General features: G+C 42.5%; 1 protein-coding gene across 4 annotated transcripts in view; it reads left to right on the top strand.

Moving 5' to 3' along the window:
• The window catches only part of SLC27A1 (solute carrier family 27 member 1), a 57020-nt gene that overhangs the window by 29034 nt on the left and 13990 nt on the right, over nucleotides 1-13996 (top strand). For all 4 annotated transcript variants that reach the window (XM_079967825.1, XM_079967826.1, XM_079967824.1 and 1 more), the window contains one exon: nucleotides 9811-9937. In XM_079967825.1, the coding sequence (XP_079823951.1) occupies nucleotides 9811-9937 (127 nt within the window). The remainder of the gene's footprint in view (nucleotides 1-9810; nucleotides 9938-13996) is intronic.

Raw genomic sequence — 13996 nt, 5'->3', positions numbered from 1 at the left:
TTCCTCTTGTGCCCCCTCTGACCGTTGGCTGTCAGAATCTGTCTCAGACTTTATATCTGGATGTGCCTCTAGGGATAAAGACCTCCGTTTAGATACCTCCCTTGGGCTTGGTGTTGCAGGTGACCTGCTTCGCTTTTGCTGTCTGCTAGACCTACTGACTGGCGATGTTGGAACACTCCTAGATTTTGGCTTTTCTACCTTAGGAGAAGAACCTTGTGCCTGGTCAGAATCTGTATCTGAACCATGTGCACCATCCCCTTCTGGCTCACTACTCTCTGGACTTTCATTCTCAGCATAAATGCCTAAATCATCTCTCAAAATGTCAGGGTTAGCATGTAAGTGAGTCCATCCGGACTGCTCACAAAATTCAGCGCTCCTACTGAGGACCACTCTTGTAGTATCCCCATTTGGGTTCACGAATCTCCAAGATTTGGCGTGTGGTTTGTACCCACAAAAGATGAGTTTCCTAGTCCTTGGACTTCCCTTTTTCCTTAACGCCTTTGGGATAAGTACATAGGCCTGACATCCAAACACCCGAAAGTAATTAATTTTGGGCTTCTTCCCATATAAAGCAAAATATGGGGTAGTGGCAATTACCGAATTATATACTCGGTTCAGAATATGAGTAGCCGCCTGCCAGGCTTCCGCCCAGTAACTTTGAGGGAGTTTAGCATCAAACAACATAGAGTTTGCCAACTCTTGCAGAACCCTGTTTTTACGTTCGGCCACGCCTCCTTCTTGGGGGGAATAAGGTGTAGACAGACGATGCTTAATTCCCTTTTTCTTAAAGAAATTCTGCAACACAGACCCGGTAAATTCTGACCCTCTGTCTGTCTGAAAAGCAAGTACTTTAGTACCGAATTCAAGTTCTACTGCATGAACCCAATTTTTAACTGTTTCTGCAGTATCTGCTTTTGTTTTGAGAGGAAAAAACCATGTAACCTTCGTTTTGTCATCCGAGAGACACCGTGCATGCCTCGAACCTCCCATGCTAGCAACAGGCATTGGGCCACATAGGTCCATATGCACAAGTTGGAATACTTTGTCAGATTTCCTATCTGAACTGGGATAGCTGCATCTATGAACCTTCGCCCTTTTGCATGCAGTACAATCCAAATACTTAGTACATTTGTTCATTTTGCACCCTTCTGATAATTCAGGTTGCTTTTTAACATACTGAAAATTAATATGTCCCAGACGGCGGTGCCATAAATGGACACAAGAATTATGGGTAGGCGTGTTCACACAACCAGCATGAACCTGTTCAACTTCATCTGGACTTGTCTCAAAATAATATAACCCATTTCTGCATTCCACCTGCAAAAGAGATACGTTATTCTTTGAAATAGTGCAAACCCCATTTTCAAACACAGTCTTGAACCCAACTCTATCAAGTTCTGACACAGACAAAATACACCCCTTCAATCCCTTTAGCACGTAGGCATCAATTTCTGTTTGCAAACAATTCAAGAACACTGTGCCTACGGTCTCTAAGGAACGTTTAGTTGAATCTGCCATTGTCACAACTTTAAGGGTTTGCAAATGTCTGCAATTCTGCAAATGGACACTAGATGGCGCCACCAGGTGGTGAGATGCACCACTGTCGATCAACCAGCGTAGATTGCTGCCTTGGCCACGCCCTTGCATCAACGCCATTGCTGAAGCCATGTGCTGTGTGCTGTGGGAGTAGCCACGACCTCCTCCTCTTCTTCGACGTCCCCTGGAACTCCTTGTCTGGTAACTAGGGGTAACGGCCTTGATGCTGTCTTGACCAGGTTCACGTGTGCAATTCCTGATTAGATGGGAGGGGGAACCACAGCGAAAACAGTGACTAGCTGTAAAAGCATTTACTGTGTTCTCAAACTCAGCATCCCCACTCTTAGGCACAGCATAACTCCCCTTTGAAGACAAACCTCTTTCTCTTTGCCTTTTATCCTGTTCATCTGCAAGCCGAGATGAAATGTATTCAAGGGTTAATTCAGTTGAAGACATAGCCTCCAAAGTTAGAGCTAGAGTCTCATAGCTTTTATCAAGAGAAGACAACAATATGTATGACTGCTGCTCCATAGAGAAAGGAATGCCCAGCTGTCTTAGTTGATTAAAGGCAGACACCATTTTGGCAATATGTTCTTTCACACACGCTCCCGGTTGGAGACGTAAATCAAACAAACATCTTGTAGCATGGATCTTGGCCCCCGCAGTGTTTCTGGAATTTAGCCGCTGCAGAACCGTCCAGACCTCATGCGTGTTCTTTAACTCAGAAACATAAGGCATTTGCTCTGGTCCCACTGCCAAAACTAGTAGACCTTGGGCTTTCCTGTTGCGTTTCTGTGAAGCTGCTGCTGCTGCTTTGTCTTCTGCAGACGCGTCTGCAGCTGCCTGTAAAGGCGGTGCTCCAGTGCAACTCCACAACTCTTTTGCTTGCAACCAAACCCTTACTCTAGCCTTCCAATCTTGCCAATTTTTCCCATTGAGTCGCGTAAACGGGACAGAAAAACTTTCCTGGGACTCTGCCATCCTCCCTGGGGCTTAGGAACGATACTCACACACCTGTAGACCGTCTCCCAGCTGCTGAGGTGGCTCCTTGAGGAATAAGACGTCTTCCAGCGAGTACAAACTGCTCAGTGCCTGTTTAAAACTTTTCTAGGCACGTTGCAGGACTCAAGCTGCTTTGAAGGCTTTCGTTGTCGGCAACCGCTTCTGACTTCGCTCCAGTCCTTGCATAAATCACTCTGAACTGCACTCCTTATCTCCTTCTTAACGTACAAACAACCATAACCTGTCCCATTAAACTTTAATTAGTTTAATGCAAAGTAAATGTCCGGTGCGCTTCCATCGTCTCAAGTCCCATTACAGCAGAGCATTTCGCGCAGCAGTTTAAGAAGGGCAGGAGAGGCAGTATTTCTTTTCAAAGAGGAGTCTTGGAGCAAGTGGTTTTGGAACTCAAAGGAAGGTTTATTTACAAAAACAAAAAACCCGGCGACGAACCACACATATCAGCAAATACGCCCAAAAGGGGAGAAGGGAGGAGCAAACACACGGGAGACTATTTATACAAACTCATGTTCCTGGAAGCCTAATGACTTCCAGCTGCTCAGTGATTAGAGCGTTTCTGCTACCTTTTAACCCTTTGATAGCAACAGCACCTTTTGCGCCCCCCCCCGATTTGCAAAGGAACCCTGCAAAGGGCTCCGGAGCAGGACGGGGAGTTTGGCGCGGTGCTGCGAGTCAATCGCTACTTCTGCGGAGCGAAGCTGCACAGCTGCTGTCGGAGAGTGCTGTCCTCTTTCCTGTGACAATTCGACTTTTAAACAACAACCCGTGAGTAGGTCAAGTGAAAGATTGGGAGATCAAAGGAACCGCTCCTTTGATCAAAGGAACAAACTTGAATTTGGCACTGAAGCGGGAAGGTGTAAACAGGAAGTCCGCCTTCCGCTTTTTGTAAATAGACTAAAGCAAAGACTTTTTAAGCTAAGAACTGGAAAATCGTGTTAAAAGGATCTAATTCCTAACGTCAAAATAAAAGGACTCCCTCCCTGAGCTGCAGGAGAGGGGAGGGAGGGGAGGAAAGAAACTTCTTTTTTTCGCCTGCAAAAAAAAGGAAAAGGAGAGGAAAGGGAACAAAGACCACCACTTAATCCTTGGTATCGGACTGCCAAGGAATAATAAACTGCCGTGTTGAGAGTCGCACTACTTATGGACAATGTAACTTTGTGATAGATACTCTGCAAGTATTTTGAAGGTTTTGAAGGTTCCCCCTAAACATGAAACTGTTGCCTATTATTGAAAGGGGACTTGAAAAGTTGGGAAAGATACTCTATTGAAACAAATACTGTTGCCATTGTGTCCCCCTAGAGGAACTCTGAAATTGTTACAACTGGGAATTTTCCATTCCAGCTGGCTAGGGAAATTTCCACTATAAAAACAAGTCTGGGCTGTGGGAGTGACCTTGATCTTCAGACACAAGGCGATGGCAAATTTGCCTCAGGAAAAAACGACAAGATTGGCTAAAACTAGGCTGCAGCAACGTAGACAATCAGCATCTGGCCCTTCTGTTCCAGAAGGGGAAGATCCTGTGCAGGTTGGGCCAAAAGGAATGGCATCTGAAGAGGGACTATCTTCAGCACTAAATAGAATATTTGAATCCTTGGAAAAATTATCAACTAAAATTGACCAAAATACCACAAGTATTAACAACCTGGGGCAGAAGGTGAATTTCAATACAGAGGCTATTGACAGGCTGCTGCAAGAATCTACATTAAATAGAAAAATAGCAGAAGAAGTGAAAGAGAAGGCACTGGCCGTAGAGGAAAAGATACCGCCGATAAGTAAACAGTTAGAGGATCACAGGTCGCTATTGTCTATGATTGAACTGAAGGAAAAACAGACTAATCTGAGGATCAGGGCTGTACCAGAACTTGAGAAAGACAACCTAAGTGGTTACCTTACACAGAAATTTGAAGAATTTTGGAACCTTGACCCAGATAAACAAGACTTTAAGATAGTGAGCGCCTTCAGACTTGGAAAAGGGGGAGAAAGAACAGGGTGAGAGACTGTTTGATAACTCTTCGAACAAAAGAAGAGAGAGATAAAATACTGAGTCTCCACTACCAGGAATCTTTGGAAATAGAAGATTCAAGAATAGAAATTTTTAAGGACATTCCAAAACATCTATTGGATCTTAGGGTCAACTATGGAGACTTAGTGGGTCTGTTAAGAAGCAACAGAATTGCATTCAGGTGGGAGTTTCCCCAAGGTATTTCTTTTACCTACAAAGGGAAAAAAGTTAAAATAAGATCAGTGGAGGACAAAGAGAGATTTTTGAGAGATCACGGAGAAAACCTACAAAAAGAAGCTGAGGAAGAAGAAGAGCCAAAAGCACTAAAACCAGGAATACTAGACCCAGCAAGGCCTCCTTTGGGATTGGACAAACCAGAGAAAGTGGCACCACCGACAGAACAAGAACAACTACTAGGAGCAGTCAGAGGAAAAGCAAAGTAACTACACCATGTCTCTGCAGATATTAAGTTGGAATATCCGTGGCCTTAATTCCCCAGATAAGAGGAAAAAAGTTTTTCACCTGTTGAAAAAGGAACAATTGGACTTGATTTGTTTACAAGAAACCCACGTGACTAGGCTACACAGGAAAGTATTGATCAATAAAAGAGTAGGTCAAGAGTTTATTTCATCAGATAAGGTCAAAAAGAGAGTTTATTACCAAAATTTATATTCAAAGATGACCAAGGAAGATTTGTGGCAATTGAAATTCAATTTCAAGGAGAGAAACTCTTGATAGTAGGAGTTTATGCACCAAATGAGGGAAAATCTGAATTCTTTAAGAAACTGCATGAGACATTGTTGGATTACATGGACTGTAATATCATTATGATGGGAGACATGAACGGAGTGGTGTCTACAAATATGGATAAGTCACAAAGACAGGTAGTTACCAAAGATGGAAGATTAATAAAAACTTTTTTTGAGATGACTGACAATATGGATTTAATTGATACCTGGAGAACTAAAAAACCCCTGGGTAGAGAGGGGACTTTCTTTTCTGAAGCCAAAATGACATGGACAAGAATTGACCAAATCTGGATAACCAGAGGAATGGCTCCCAAGATTTGAAAAGTGGAAATTTGCCCTAAAACTTGCTCCGACCATAATCCTGTGAGAATGGAGATGAAACTAACACCGATTGGTTCCTTCAGATGGAGGATGAATGACACCCTGTTTAGAGACTCAGAAATTACCAAGAAGGCCCAAAAAATCATGAAAGACTATTTCGAGATAAATATGAAAACCACCGTTGAAAAAAGAGTAATCTGGGACGCAAGCAAAGCCGTTATGAGAGGGTTTCTGATTCAACAGAATGCAATAAAAAAGAGAACTCAAAATGAGAAAAAAGAAAAGATTTTGGAGAAAATAAGAGAAGGTGAGAAGAAACTTAGAGTGAAACCAAAGTCGCAGGAGATTCTGAGAGAAATAAAGTTATATCAAGTACAATATATGAAAATGATAAATCAGGACACAGAATGGAAAATTAAACAGATGAGACAAAAGACATTTGAATCGGCTAATAAATGTGGGAAACTGCTAGCGTGGCAGATGAAAAAAAGACAAAAGTTAAATACTGTTACAAACCTCGAAGTGGAAGGAAAGAACATACAGAATCCACAGGAGATCAGAAACTGCTTCCAGAGATATTTCAAACAACTTTACACACAAGGGCCACAGAAAGAGATTGACATAGACAAATTTTTGAAAACTAATGGATTACAAAAAATTTCTCAAGAAAATAAGCTATTGCTGAATTACAAAATAACTGAACAGGAGGTGGAAGGTGCTATTCAGAACATGCAGCTGGGTAAATCTCCAGGGCCGGACGGTTTAACCTCTAAATACTATAGATCCTTGAAAGATTGGTTAATTCAACCACTAAAGGAGGTATGCAATGAAATTCTGGAGGGGGAAAAAGCGCCAGAGTCGTGGAAAGAAGCCTACATTACACTTATACCGAAAACCAAGTCTGAAAAGACACAACTCAAGAACTACCGCCCCATATCCCTGCTTAATGTGGATTATAAAATCTTTGCAGATATTTTGGCTAAAAGACTGAAAAGGGTATTAATGGAGGAGATACATAAAGATCAAGCTGGCTTTCTCCCGGGTAGACATTTGTCTGATAACACGAGGAATATAATTAACATTCTAGAAAAGCTTCAAATGAATATTAACACCAAAGCAGTTTTGATATTTGTAGACGCAGAGAAAACTTTCGACAATATTTCTTGGAGTTTCATGAAGAAAAATCTTCAGGGGATGGGGGTTGGTCAAGGCTTTCAAAATGGTATAGGTGCAATTTACTCAGAACAAAAGGCTAAACTGATAGTCAACAACGTGGTGACAGAAGAATTTAAGATGGAGAAAGGGACACGACAAGGCTGCCCAATTTCCCCATTGCTTTTTATTTCGGTCCTGGAGGTCCTGTTAAATATGATTAGAAGGGACCATCTGATCAAAGGTATTCAGGTCGGAGCTAAACAGTACAAACTTAAAGCTTTTGCAGATGACTTGGTATTGACATTACAGGAGCCAGAATCTAGTACTAAAAGGGTTTTGGAATTAATCCAGGAATTTGGTCAGGTGGCAGGTTTTAAGTTGAATAAGTTAAAAACTAAGGTTTTGGAGAAAAATTTAACACCAATCAAGAAAGAGAGGTTTCAGAAGGAGACAGGTTTAACATTGGTAAAGAAAGTAAAATACCTGGGGGTGAACATGACTGCTAAGAATGTGAATTTGTTTAAAGATAATTATGAGAAATGCTGGTCAGAAGTGAAAAAAGATCTTGAAATATGGTCAAGCCTGAAGCTTTCCTTGTTTGGACGAATTGCTGTTATCAAAATGAATGTATTGCCAAGAATGCTGTTTTTGTTTCAATCATTGCAAATTATAGACAAGATGGACTGTTTCAAGAAGTGGCAGAGAGATATCTCTAGATTCGTCTGGCAGGGCAAGAAGCCCAGAATAAAATTTAAGATACTTACTGATGCAAAGAATAGAGGTGGATTTGCCCTGCCGGACCTTAAATTGTACTATGAATCAGCAGCTTTTTGCTGGCTGATAGAATGGCTGCTTCTTGAGAATACAGACATTTTGGACTTAGAAGGTTTTGATAATGTTTTTGGGTGGCATGCATATCTGTGGTATGACAAGGTTAAAGCACATAAGGCATTTAAAAATCATATTGTCAGAAGAGCATTGTTTAATGTCTGGACAAGATATAAAGACTTACTTGAAAATAAAACCCCAAGGTGGCTATCACCTATGGAAGCGAAGGCTCTGAAAAAACTCAATATGGAGGCCAACTGGCCAAAATATTGGGAGATTTTGGAACAGGAGGGTGACAAATTGAAATTGCAGAGTTTCGAGAAACTAAAGGATAAAGTGCGAGACTGGCTTCATTATTTTCAAATAAGGGAGGCCTACAATTTAGATAAAAAAATTGGCTTCCAGGTGGAAAAATCAAAATTAGAAACCGAACTGTTAGAACCCAAAGCTAAGATACTATCAAGAATGTATAACTTGCTGTTGAAATGCCTCGCAAGACGAAATTAATCCGTTCCGTGAGGCTCTTCGTATAGCGGTTTTTTTGTCTTGCGAAGCAAGCCCATTGACAGTTTAGCGGTTTAGTGGCTTTCAGCGGATCAGCTGATAAGCGGCTTATCAGCGGATCAGCTGATAAGCGGCTTAGGGCTTAGGAAAAGGGGGGGAAGGGGAAAAAACCCGCAGGAACTCGCAAGACATTTTCATCTTGCGAAGCAAGCCCATAGGGAAATTCGTTTTGCGAAGCGCCTCCAAAACGGAAAACCCTTTCGTTTAGCGGGTTTTCCATCTTGCGAGGTGTTCGTCTTGCGGGGCACCACTGTACTGAGGATGAAACGGTAAAATCTGCTATGATAAAATGGGCACAAGATATCGGACATGACATTATGTTTGCTGACTGGGAACAGTTGTGGACCACAGGTATGAAATTTACGGCATGTAATGCCTTAAGAGAGAATATTATGAAAATGATATACAGGTGGTACATGACTCCAGTCAAGCTTGCAAAAATCTATCACTTGCCTGATAATAAATGTTGGAAATGTAAAGAGACTGAAGGTACATTATTTCACTTTTGGTGGACGTGCCCAAGGATTAAGGCTTTCTGGGAGATGATCTATAATGAAATGAAAATGAACTATTACCAGTTTTCAGTTTTCATTTATAAATTGTGGGTGGCGCTGTGGTCTAAACCAGTGTTTTCCAACCTTGGGCCTCCAGCTGTTTTTGAACTACAATTCCCATCATCCCTGACCACTGGTCTTGCTAGCTAGGGATGATGGGAGTTGTAGTCCAAAAACAGCTGGAGGCCCAAGGTTGGGAAACACTGGTCTAAACCACTGAACCTCTTGGGCTTGTTGATCAGAATCCCCGCAACGGGTGAGCGCCCGTTGCTCAGTCCCAGGTCCTGCCAACCTAGCAGTTCAAAAGCACACCAAAAAGTGCAAGTAGATAAATAGGTGAACGGCGCTTCCATGCGCTGCTCTGGTTTCGCCAGAAGCGGCTTAGTCATGCTGGCCAAATGACCCGGAAAAACTGTCTGTGGACAAATGTCAGCTCCCTCTGCCAGTAAAGCAAGATGAGCACCGCAACCCCAGAGTCGTCTGCGACTGGACTTAACTGTCAGGGGTCCTTGAACCTTGACCTTTTTAATGTCGCAGTGCATCCCAATTTCCTAAGAGGACTGTTCCTCCTTGGGGTTCCTGCCAGCCTAGAACAGGAACCTTAGACTGTTCTGTGGAGGGGGCTGGGTGAAGTAGAAGCTTCAGGACTGGAGGAAGAACATTTTGTGAGGCACTAAAGATATTGCTTGAACCTGAACATTTTACTACCGTATGTAAAGTGTGTATTATAGAAGTGGAGGTCCGGGAAAGGGGAAAAGGGAAAGAGGCAATTTTCTTCCTGAAACATTCCTGTATAAGGCAAGGAGACTATCAATTTAAAAGCAAACAAACTGGTGGGACATATCTCTCTCTTCCCCACATCCCTAGCAATACTACACTCCAGGATACTTGCTATAGTATAGGGGGGTTGAGCAGGTCCTCCTCCCCTGTTTCCTTTTGTTTGTTTCTGTTATCCTCAGCTGATCGTTCTTCAGGGATCTGTATACACTGGAAGCTCTCTGACTGTTCCTTGCTGGTTAATCATGGCAATGACTCAGGGTAGCCTCCATCGTCTTTTAAACTTTGCTTTATCTTTTGTCAGGTTGGTGCCTGTGGCTTCAACAGCCGCATTTTGCCAAATGTGTATCCTATTCGCTTGGTAAAAGTAAATGAGGATACCATGGAATTGATAAGGAAAGAGAATGGACTATGCATCACCTGCCGCCCAGGTAAATGTCACTGTGATTGCCATATGTTATTGCTGTGTGTTAGGAGCATCCCTAGCCATCTTCTGACCTGAATGGTGTTACCTCCCAGGGCTGATTGTGGGGAGGATCGTGGACAGACATTTCTAGGGCAGGGTTGTTCTTTGCTTCACCAGGGAGAGCAAGATGGCCAGAAGCAGAGTAGACATCAAGTGTCAGGTGAAGGAGTCCATGGTCTTGTGAAGGGCTTCACTGCCGCTAATCTAAACATGCTTGTAAGACACACTGAATATCTAAAAGGTGGAAGGGTGGGATATAAATTAGTTGAATAAATAAATATGCAGAGCAAGGGAAGGGAGGGAGGAGCATAGAACCCTGGAACAGAGCAACAGGCTGAAAAGTTAACTGGTGGCAATTGGAAGCAGAAGAAGAAGTTGAAGAGAAATGTAAGAGGATGAAGAGAGAGAAAGAAGAGGGTAGATAAAAAGATAGCCATACAAGAAAGGTAAGCACAGACACACAGTGGGGTAGCGGAACCTGGGACTCTCCAGAAGTTGCTGGCCTACAGCTTTAATCATCCCTGGCCATGCTAGGTGGGGATGATGGGAGTTGGAGTGCAACAACATCTGGAGGGCCATAGCTTAGCTACTCCTGATATAAAGCAGCAGAGTTGATAGATTCAAATGAATCTTTTAGGACAAGGATTGGCAGCCATCCCAAAAAGTGACAGCCAAATGATGATTGTTTCCATGTACATAACCAACGGTGGTTTGAGGCTGAATTATTTATGGGTGTACTTCTGTTTGTTGTAATTGGTTAACTGGTCTTAATTTATATTGTGAAATATTGATTTGGTTTGGGTGATCAGTTTGTGGCTTAATAAGCCATGATATGCACAAGCTCTGTACACCTGATGCAACTCCTTTGCAGCTAATTTGTTCTTCCCAGGTTGCTGAACAAATCAAGAAGACAGGGTGAACCGCAGCTCCCTGTTTCATCTGAACTGGCAAAATATGGTCACTAGCTTCCAGAAAGCCAGAATCTGGAAGTCAAGTAGCTTCAGGTCCTGTTTGGAAGCTCTTACGTTTGGGTCCCTGGCACTTGTATATATCCCGGCTTCTTAAGTGACAATTAAAAAAAAAATCTTTATTAATTTCCCACATAGACATATATACATAAATAACAAATCATACAAAGCAAAAGTGTGTGAGTGTCTGGAGGCAGTTGGAGGATAGATGGCGGCTAATGGATTGAGGTTGAATCCTGACAAGATAGAAGTACTGTTTTTGGGGGACAGGGGGCGGGTGGGTGTGTGGGACTCCCTGGTCCTGAATGGGGTAACTGTGCCCCTGAATGACCAGGTGTGCAGCCTGGGAGTCATTTTGAACACACAGCTGTCCATGGAGGCGCAGGTTAATTCTGTGTCCAGGGCGGCTGTCTACCAGCTCCATCTGGTATGCAGGATGAGACCCTCTCTGCCCGCAGACTGTCTCGCCAAAGTGGTGCATGCTCTAGTTATCTCCTGCTTGGACTACTGCAATGCGCTCTATGTGGGGCTACCTTTGAAGGTGACTCGGAAACTGCAATTAATCCAGAATGCGGCAGCTAGACTGGTGACTGGGAGTGGCCGCCGTGACCATGTAACATCGGTCCTGAGAGATCTTCATTGGCTCTCAGTACGTTTCTGAGCACAATTCAAAGTTTTGGTGCTGACCTTTAAAGCCCTAAATGACCTCAGCCCAGTATACCTGAAGGAGCGTCTCCACTCCCATCGTTCAGCCCGGACACTGAGATCCAGCGCCGAGGGCCTTCTGGCGGTTCCCTCATTGCGAGAAGTAAGGTTACAGGGAACCAGGCAGAGGCCTTCTCGGTGGTGGCGCCTGCCCTGTGGAACGCCCTCCCAGCAGATGTCAAGGCAATAAACAACTGTGTCAGGGAAGAGTTAGAGGTAGAAGTTTCCAGTTTCCCAGAGGGATAAAGCATTTCCCAAGGGGGGGAGGAGCAGAAGAGAGCAACAGGAACAGGGAGGGACCGGCTGTTCCCAGGAAAGGCCAGGGTTCAGTTCTAGCTCAGATTCGGAGGAGGGGAGATACAAGCCAGCTCTAGCCAGGAGGGTGGGAAAAAGAGCAGGAAAGTGAAGGAAAGGGAACCTTCGCCATTTTGAAGGTGGCTGGTCACGGGGAAGCAGAGCTCAGAAGGTATCTGAAATAAGTGACTCTGAGGAAGAATAGTTAAAGATAAGGATCATTTAAAAGTTTGTTTGTTAATACACAATAAAAAGTTATAAAAGAACAAGAAGTGTTTGTGTGGTGATCTGAAGAGGACAACAACTAGTACTGACACCCTGTTTAGGGAAGTTTTTAATGTCTGATGCTGTATTGTTTTTAATATTCAGTTGGAAGCCGCCCAGAGTGGCTAGGGAAACCCAGCCAGATGGGTGGGGTATAAATAATTTTTTATTATTATTATATTTTTAAAAAAGCAATACAAGTAAAGAAAAAAATAGAAGAAAAGGGGGGAAGAAAAGAAAAAATACACTATATTACAATTAAATAACAGGTTAAAATGTAAAACTTCCAATAATTCTTATTATACTGCTTATAATGTCTGTATTTTCTTGCACAGATTTATGTTATTTCATTACACACACACACACACACACATTCCAGTATAATATCTAATACACTTTTTGCTTACAAGTATCAATCTAGTTCAGCAAGTATCTTATTGTTTGTACAATGCAATTTTAGATATTCTTTGAATATTTTCCATTCTCTGTATACTTTCTGGTTTGACACTCCTCTGATTCTTCCCATCAGTTTTGCTAGTTGCAGGTATTCTATCATAAGAGTCTGCCACTCTGTAATCGTTGGTGGGATTTCATTTTTCCAGTTTCTTGCCATTATTATTCTGGATGCCGTGATTGCATACATACACAATGGTCTTATATTTTTTAAAAATTCTATTGGTAGTATACCTAATAGGAAGTTTTCTGGTCTTTTTTAAATTGTAAATTTGAATAGTTTTTAAAGTTCACTACAGTGGTACCTCGGGTTAAGAACTTAATTCGTTCTGGAGGTCCTTTCTTAACCTGAAACTGTTCTTAACCTGAAGCACCACTTTAGCTAATGGGGCTTCCCGCTGCTGCCGTGCCGCTGCTGCGCAATTTCTGTTCTCATCCTGAAGCAAAGTTCTTAACTCAAGGTACTATTTCTGGGTTAGCGGAGTCTGTAACCTGAAGCATCTGTAACCCGAGGTACCACTGTATAGATGTTATTCCAAAATTCATGGATAACCACAGTTCCACCACATATGAAAATATGACCCTGTCCTTTTTGCATTTCCAGCATGTTGGCGACCTGTCTTTATACATTTTAGGGGTGTGGTGCCATCTGTATTGCATCGTCATAGTGTTTTCCCTAAGGTTGTAGCATGCCGTGAATTTAATATCTGGCCTCCATAATCTTTCCCATTGTTCCATGTAGATATTGTATCCAAGGTCCTGCACCCACCTTACCATTACTACTTTAATTTGTTCCTCTTTTACTTCCCATTCTAATAAAGTCGTAAATTCGTCGTAAATTCGTGATATGTTTTTTCCTTTATTGTGGGTTAACTCTTTTTCAAATTTGAATGTTTCTTTTGCAAGACCTTCTTTCTTATCGATATACAGTCTTTGATTTAAGTGAAAATATTGGAGCCAGTCTGACAGGTGGTTTTTGATTTCATCATATTTCTTCAAAGTTGGCTCATCTTTATCCACATCTAGTAATAATTGGGACGTGGGCCACTCTCCTTTCTTATTCCTCCTTTTAACTGCTATGGCTTCTGCGGATGAGGTCTTAAGGGACAAATTGGCTGTCCCAATAGGGCCATTGTTCCTAATCATTAGATCTGAATCCTTGCTAATTTGCTATTGCTCTTTGTCATAGTCAAACCTACAGTTAGTATGACTTCAAGAGCAGATTGGAGATTTTGTGGCACCTTAGATAACTAGGGCCCATGTACTTATTGTGTAGTGATCTGAAACCACATATACATTAGATGGAAGCTAGGCAAATGCAGGCTTCCTCAAGGGAACTG

Source organism: Podarcis cretensis, assembly GCF_951804945.1.
Source record: "Podarcis cretensis genome assembly, chromosome: 2".
Taxonomy (NCBI): Eukaryota; Metazoa; Chordata; class Lepidosauria; order Squamata; family Lacertidae; genus Podarcis; species Podarcis cretensis.
The sequence above is the reverse complement of the archived record's forward strand: the minus strand, read 5'-3'. Positions and strand labels throughout refer to the sequence as shown.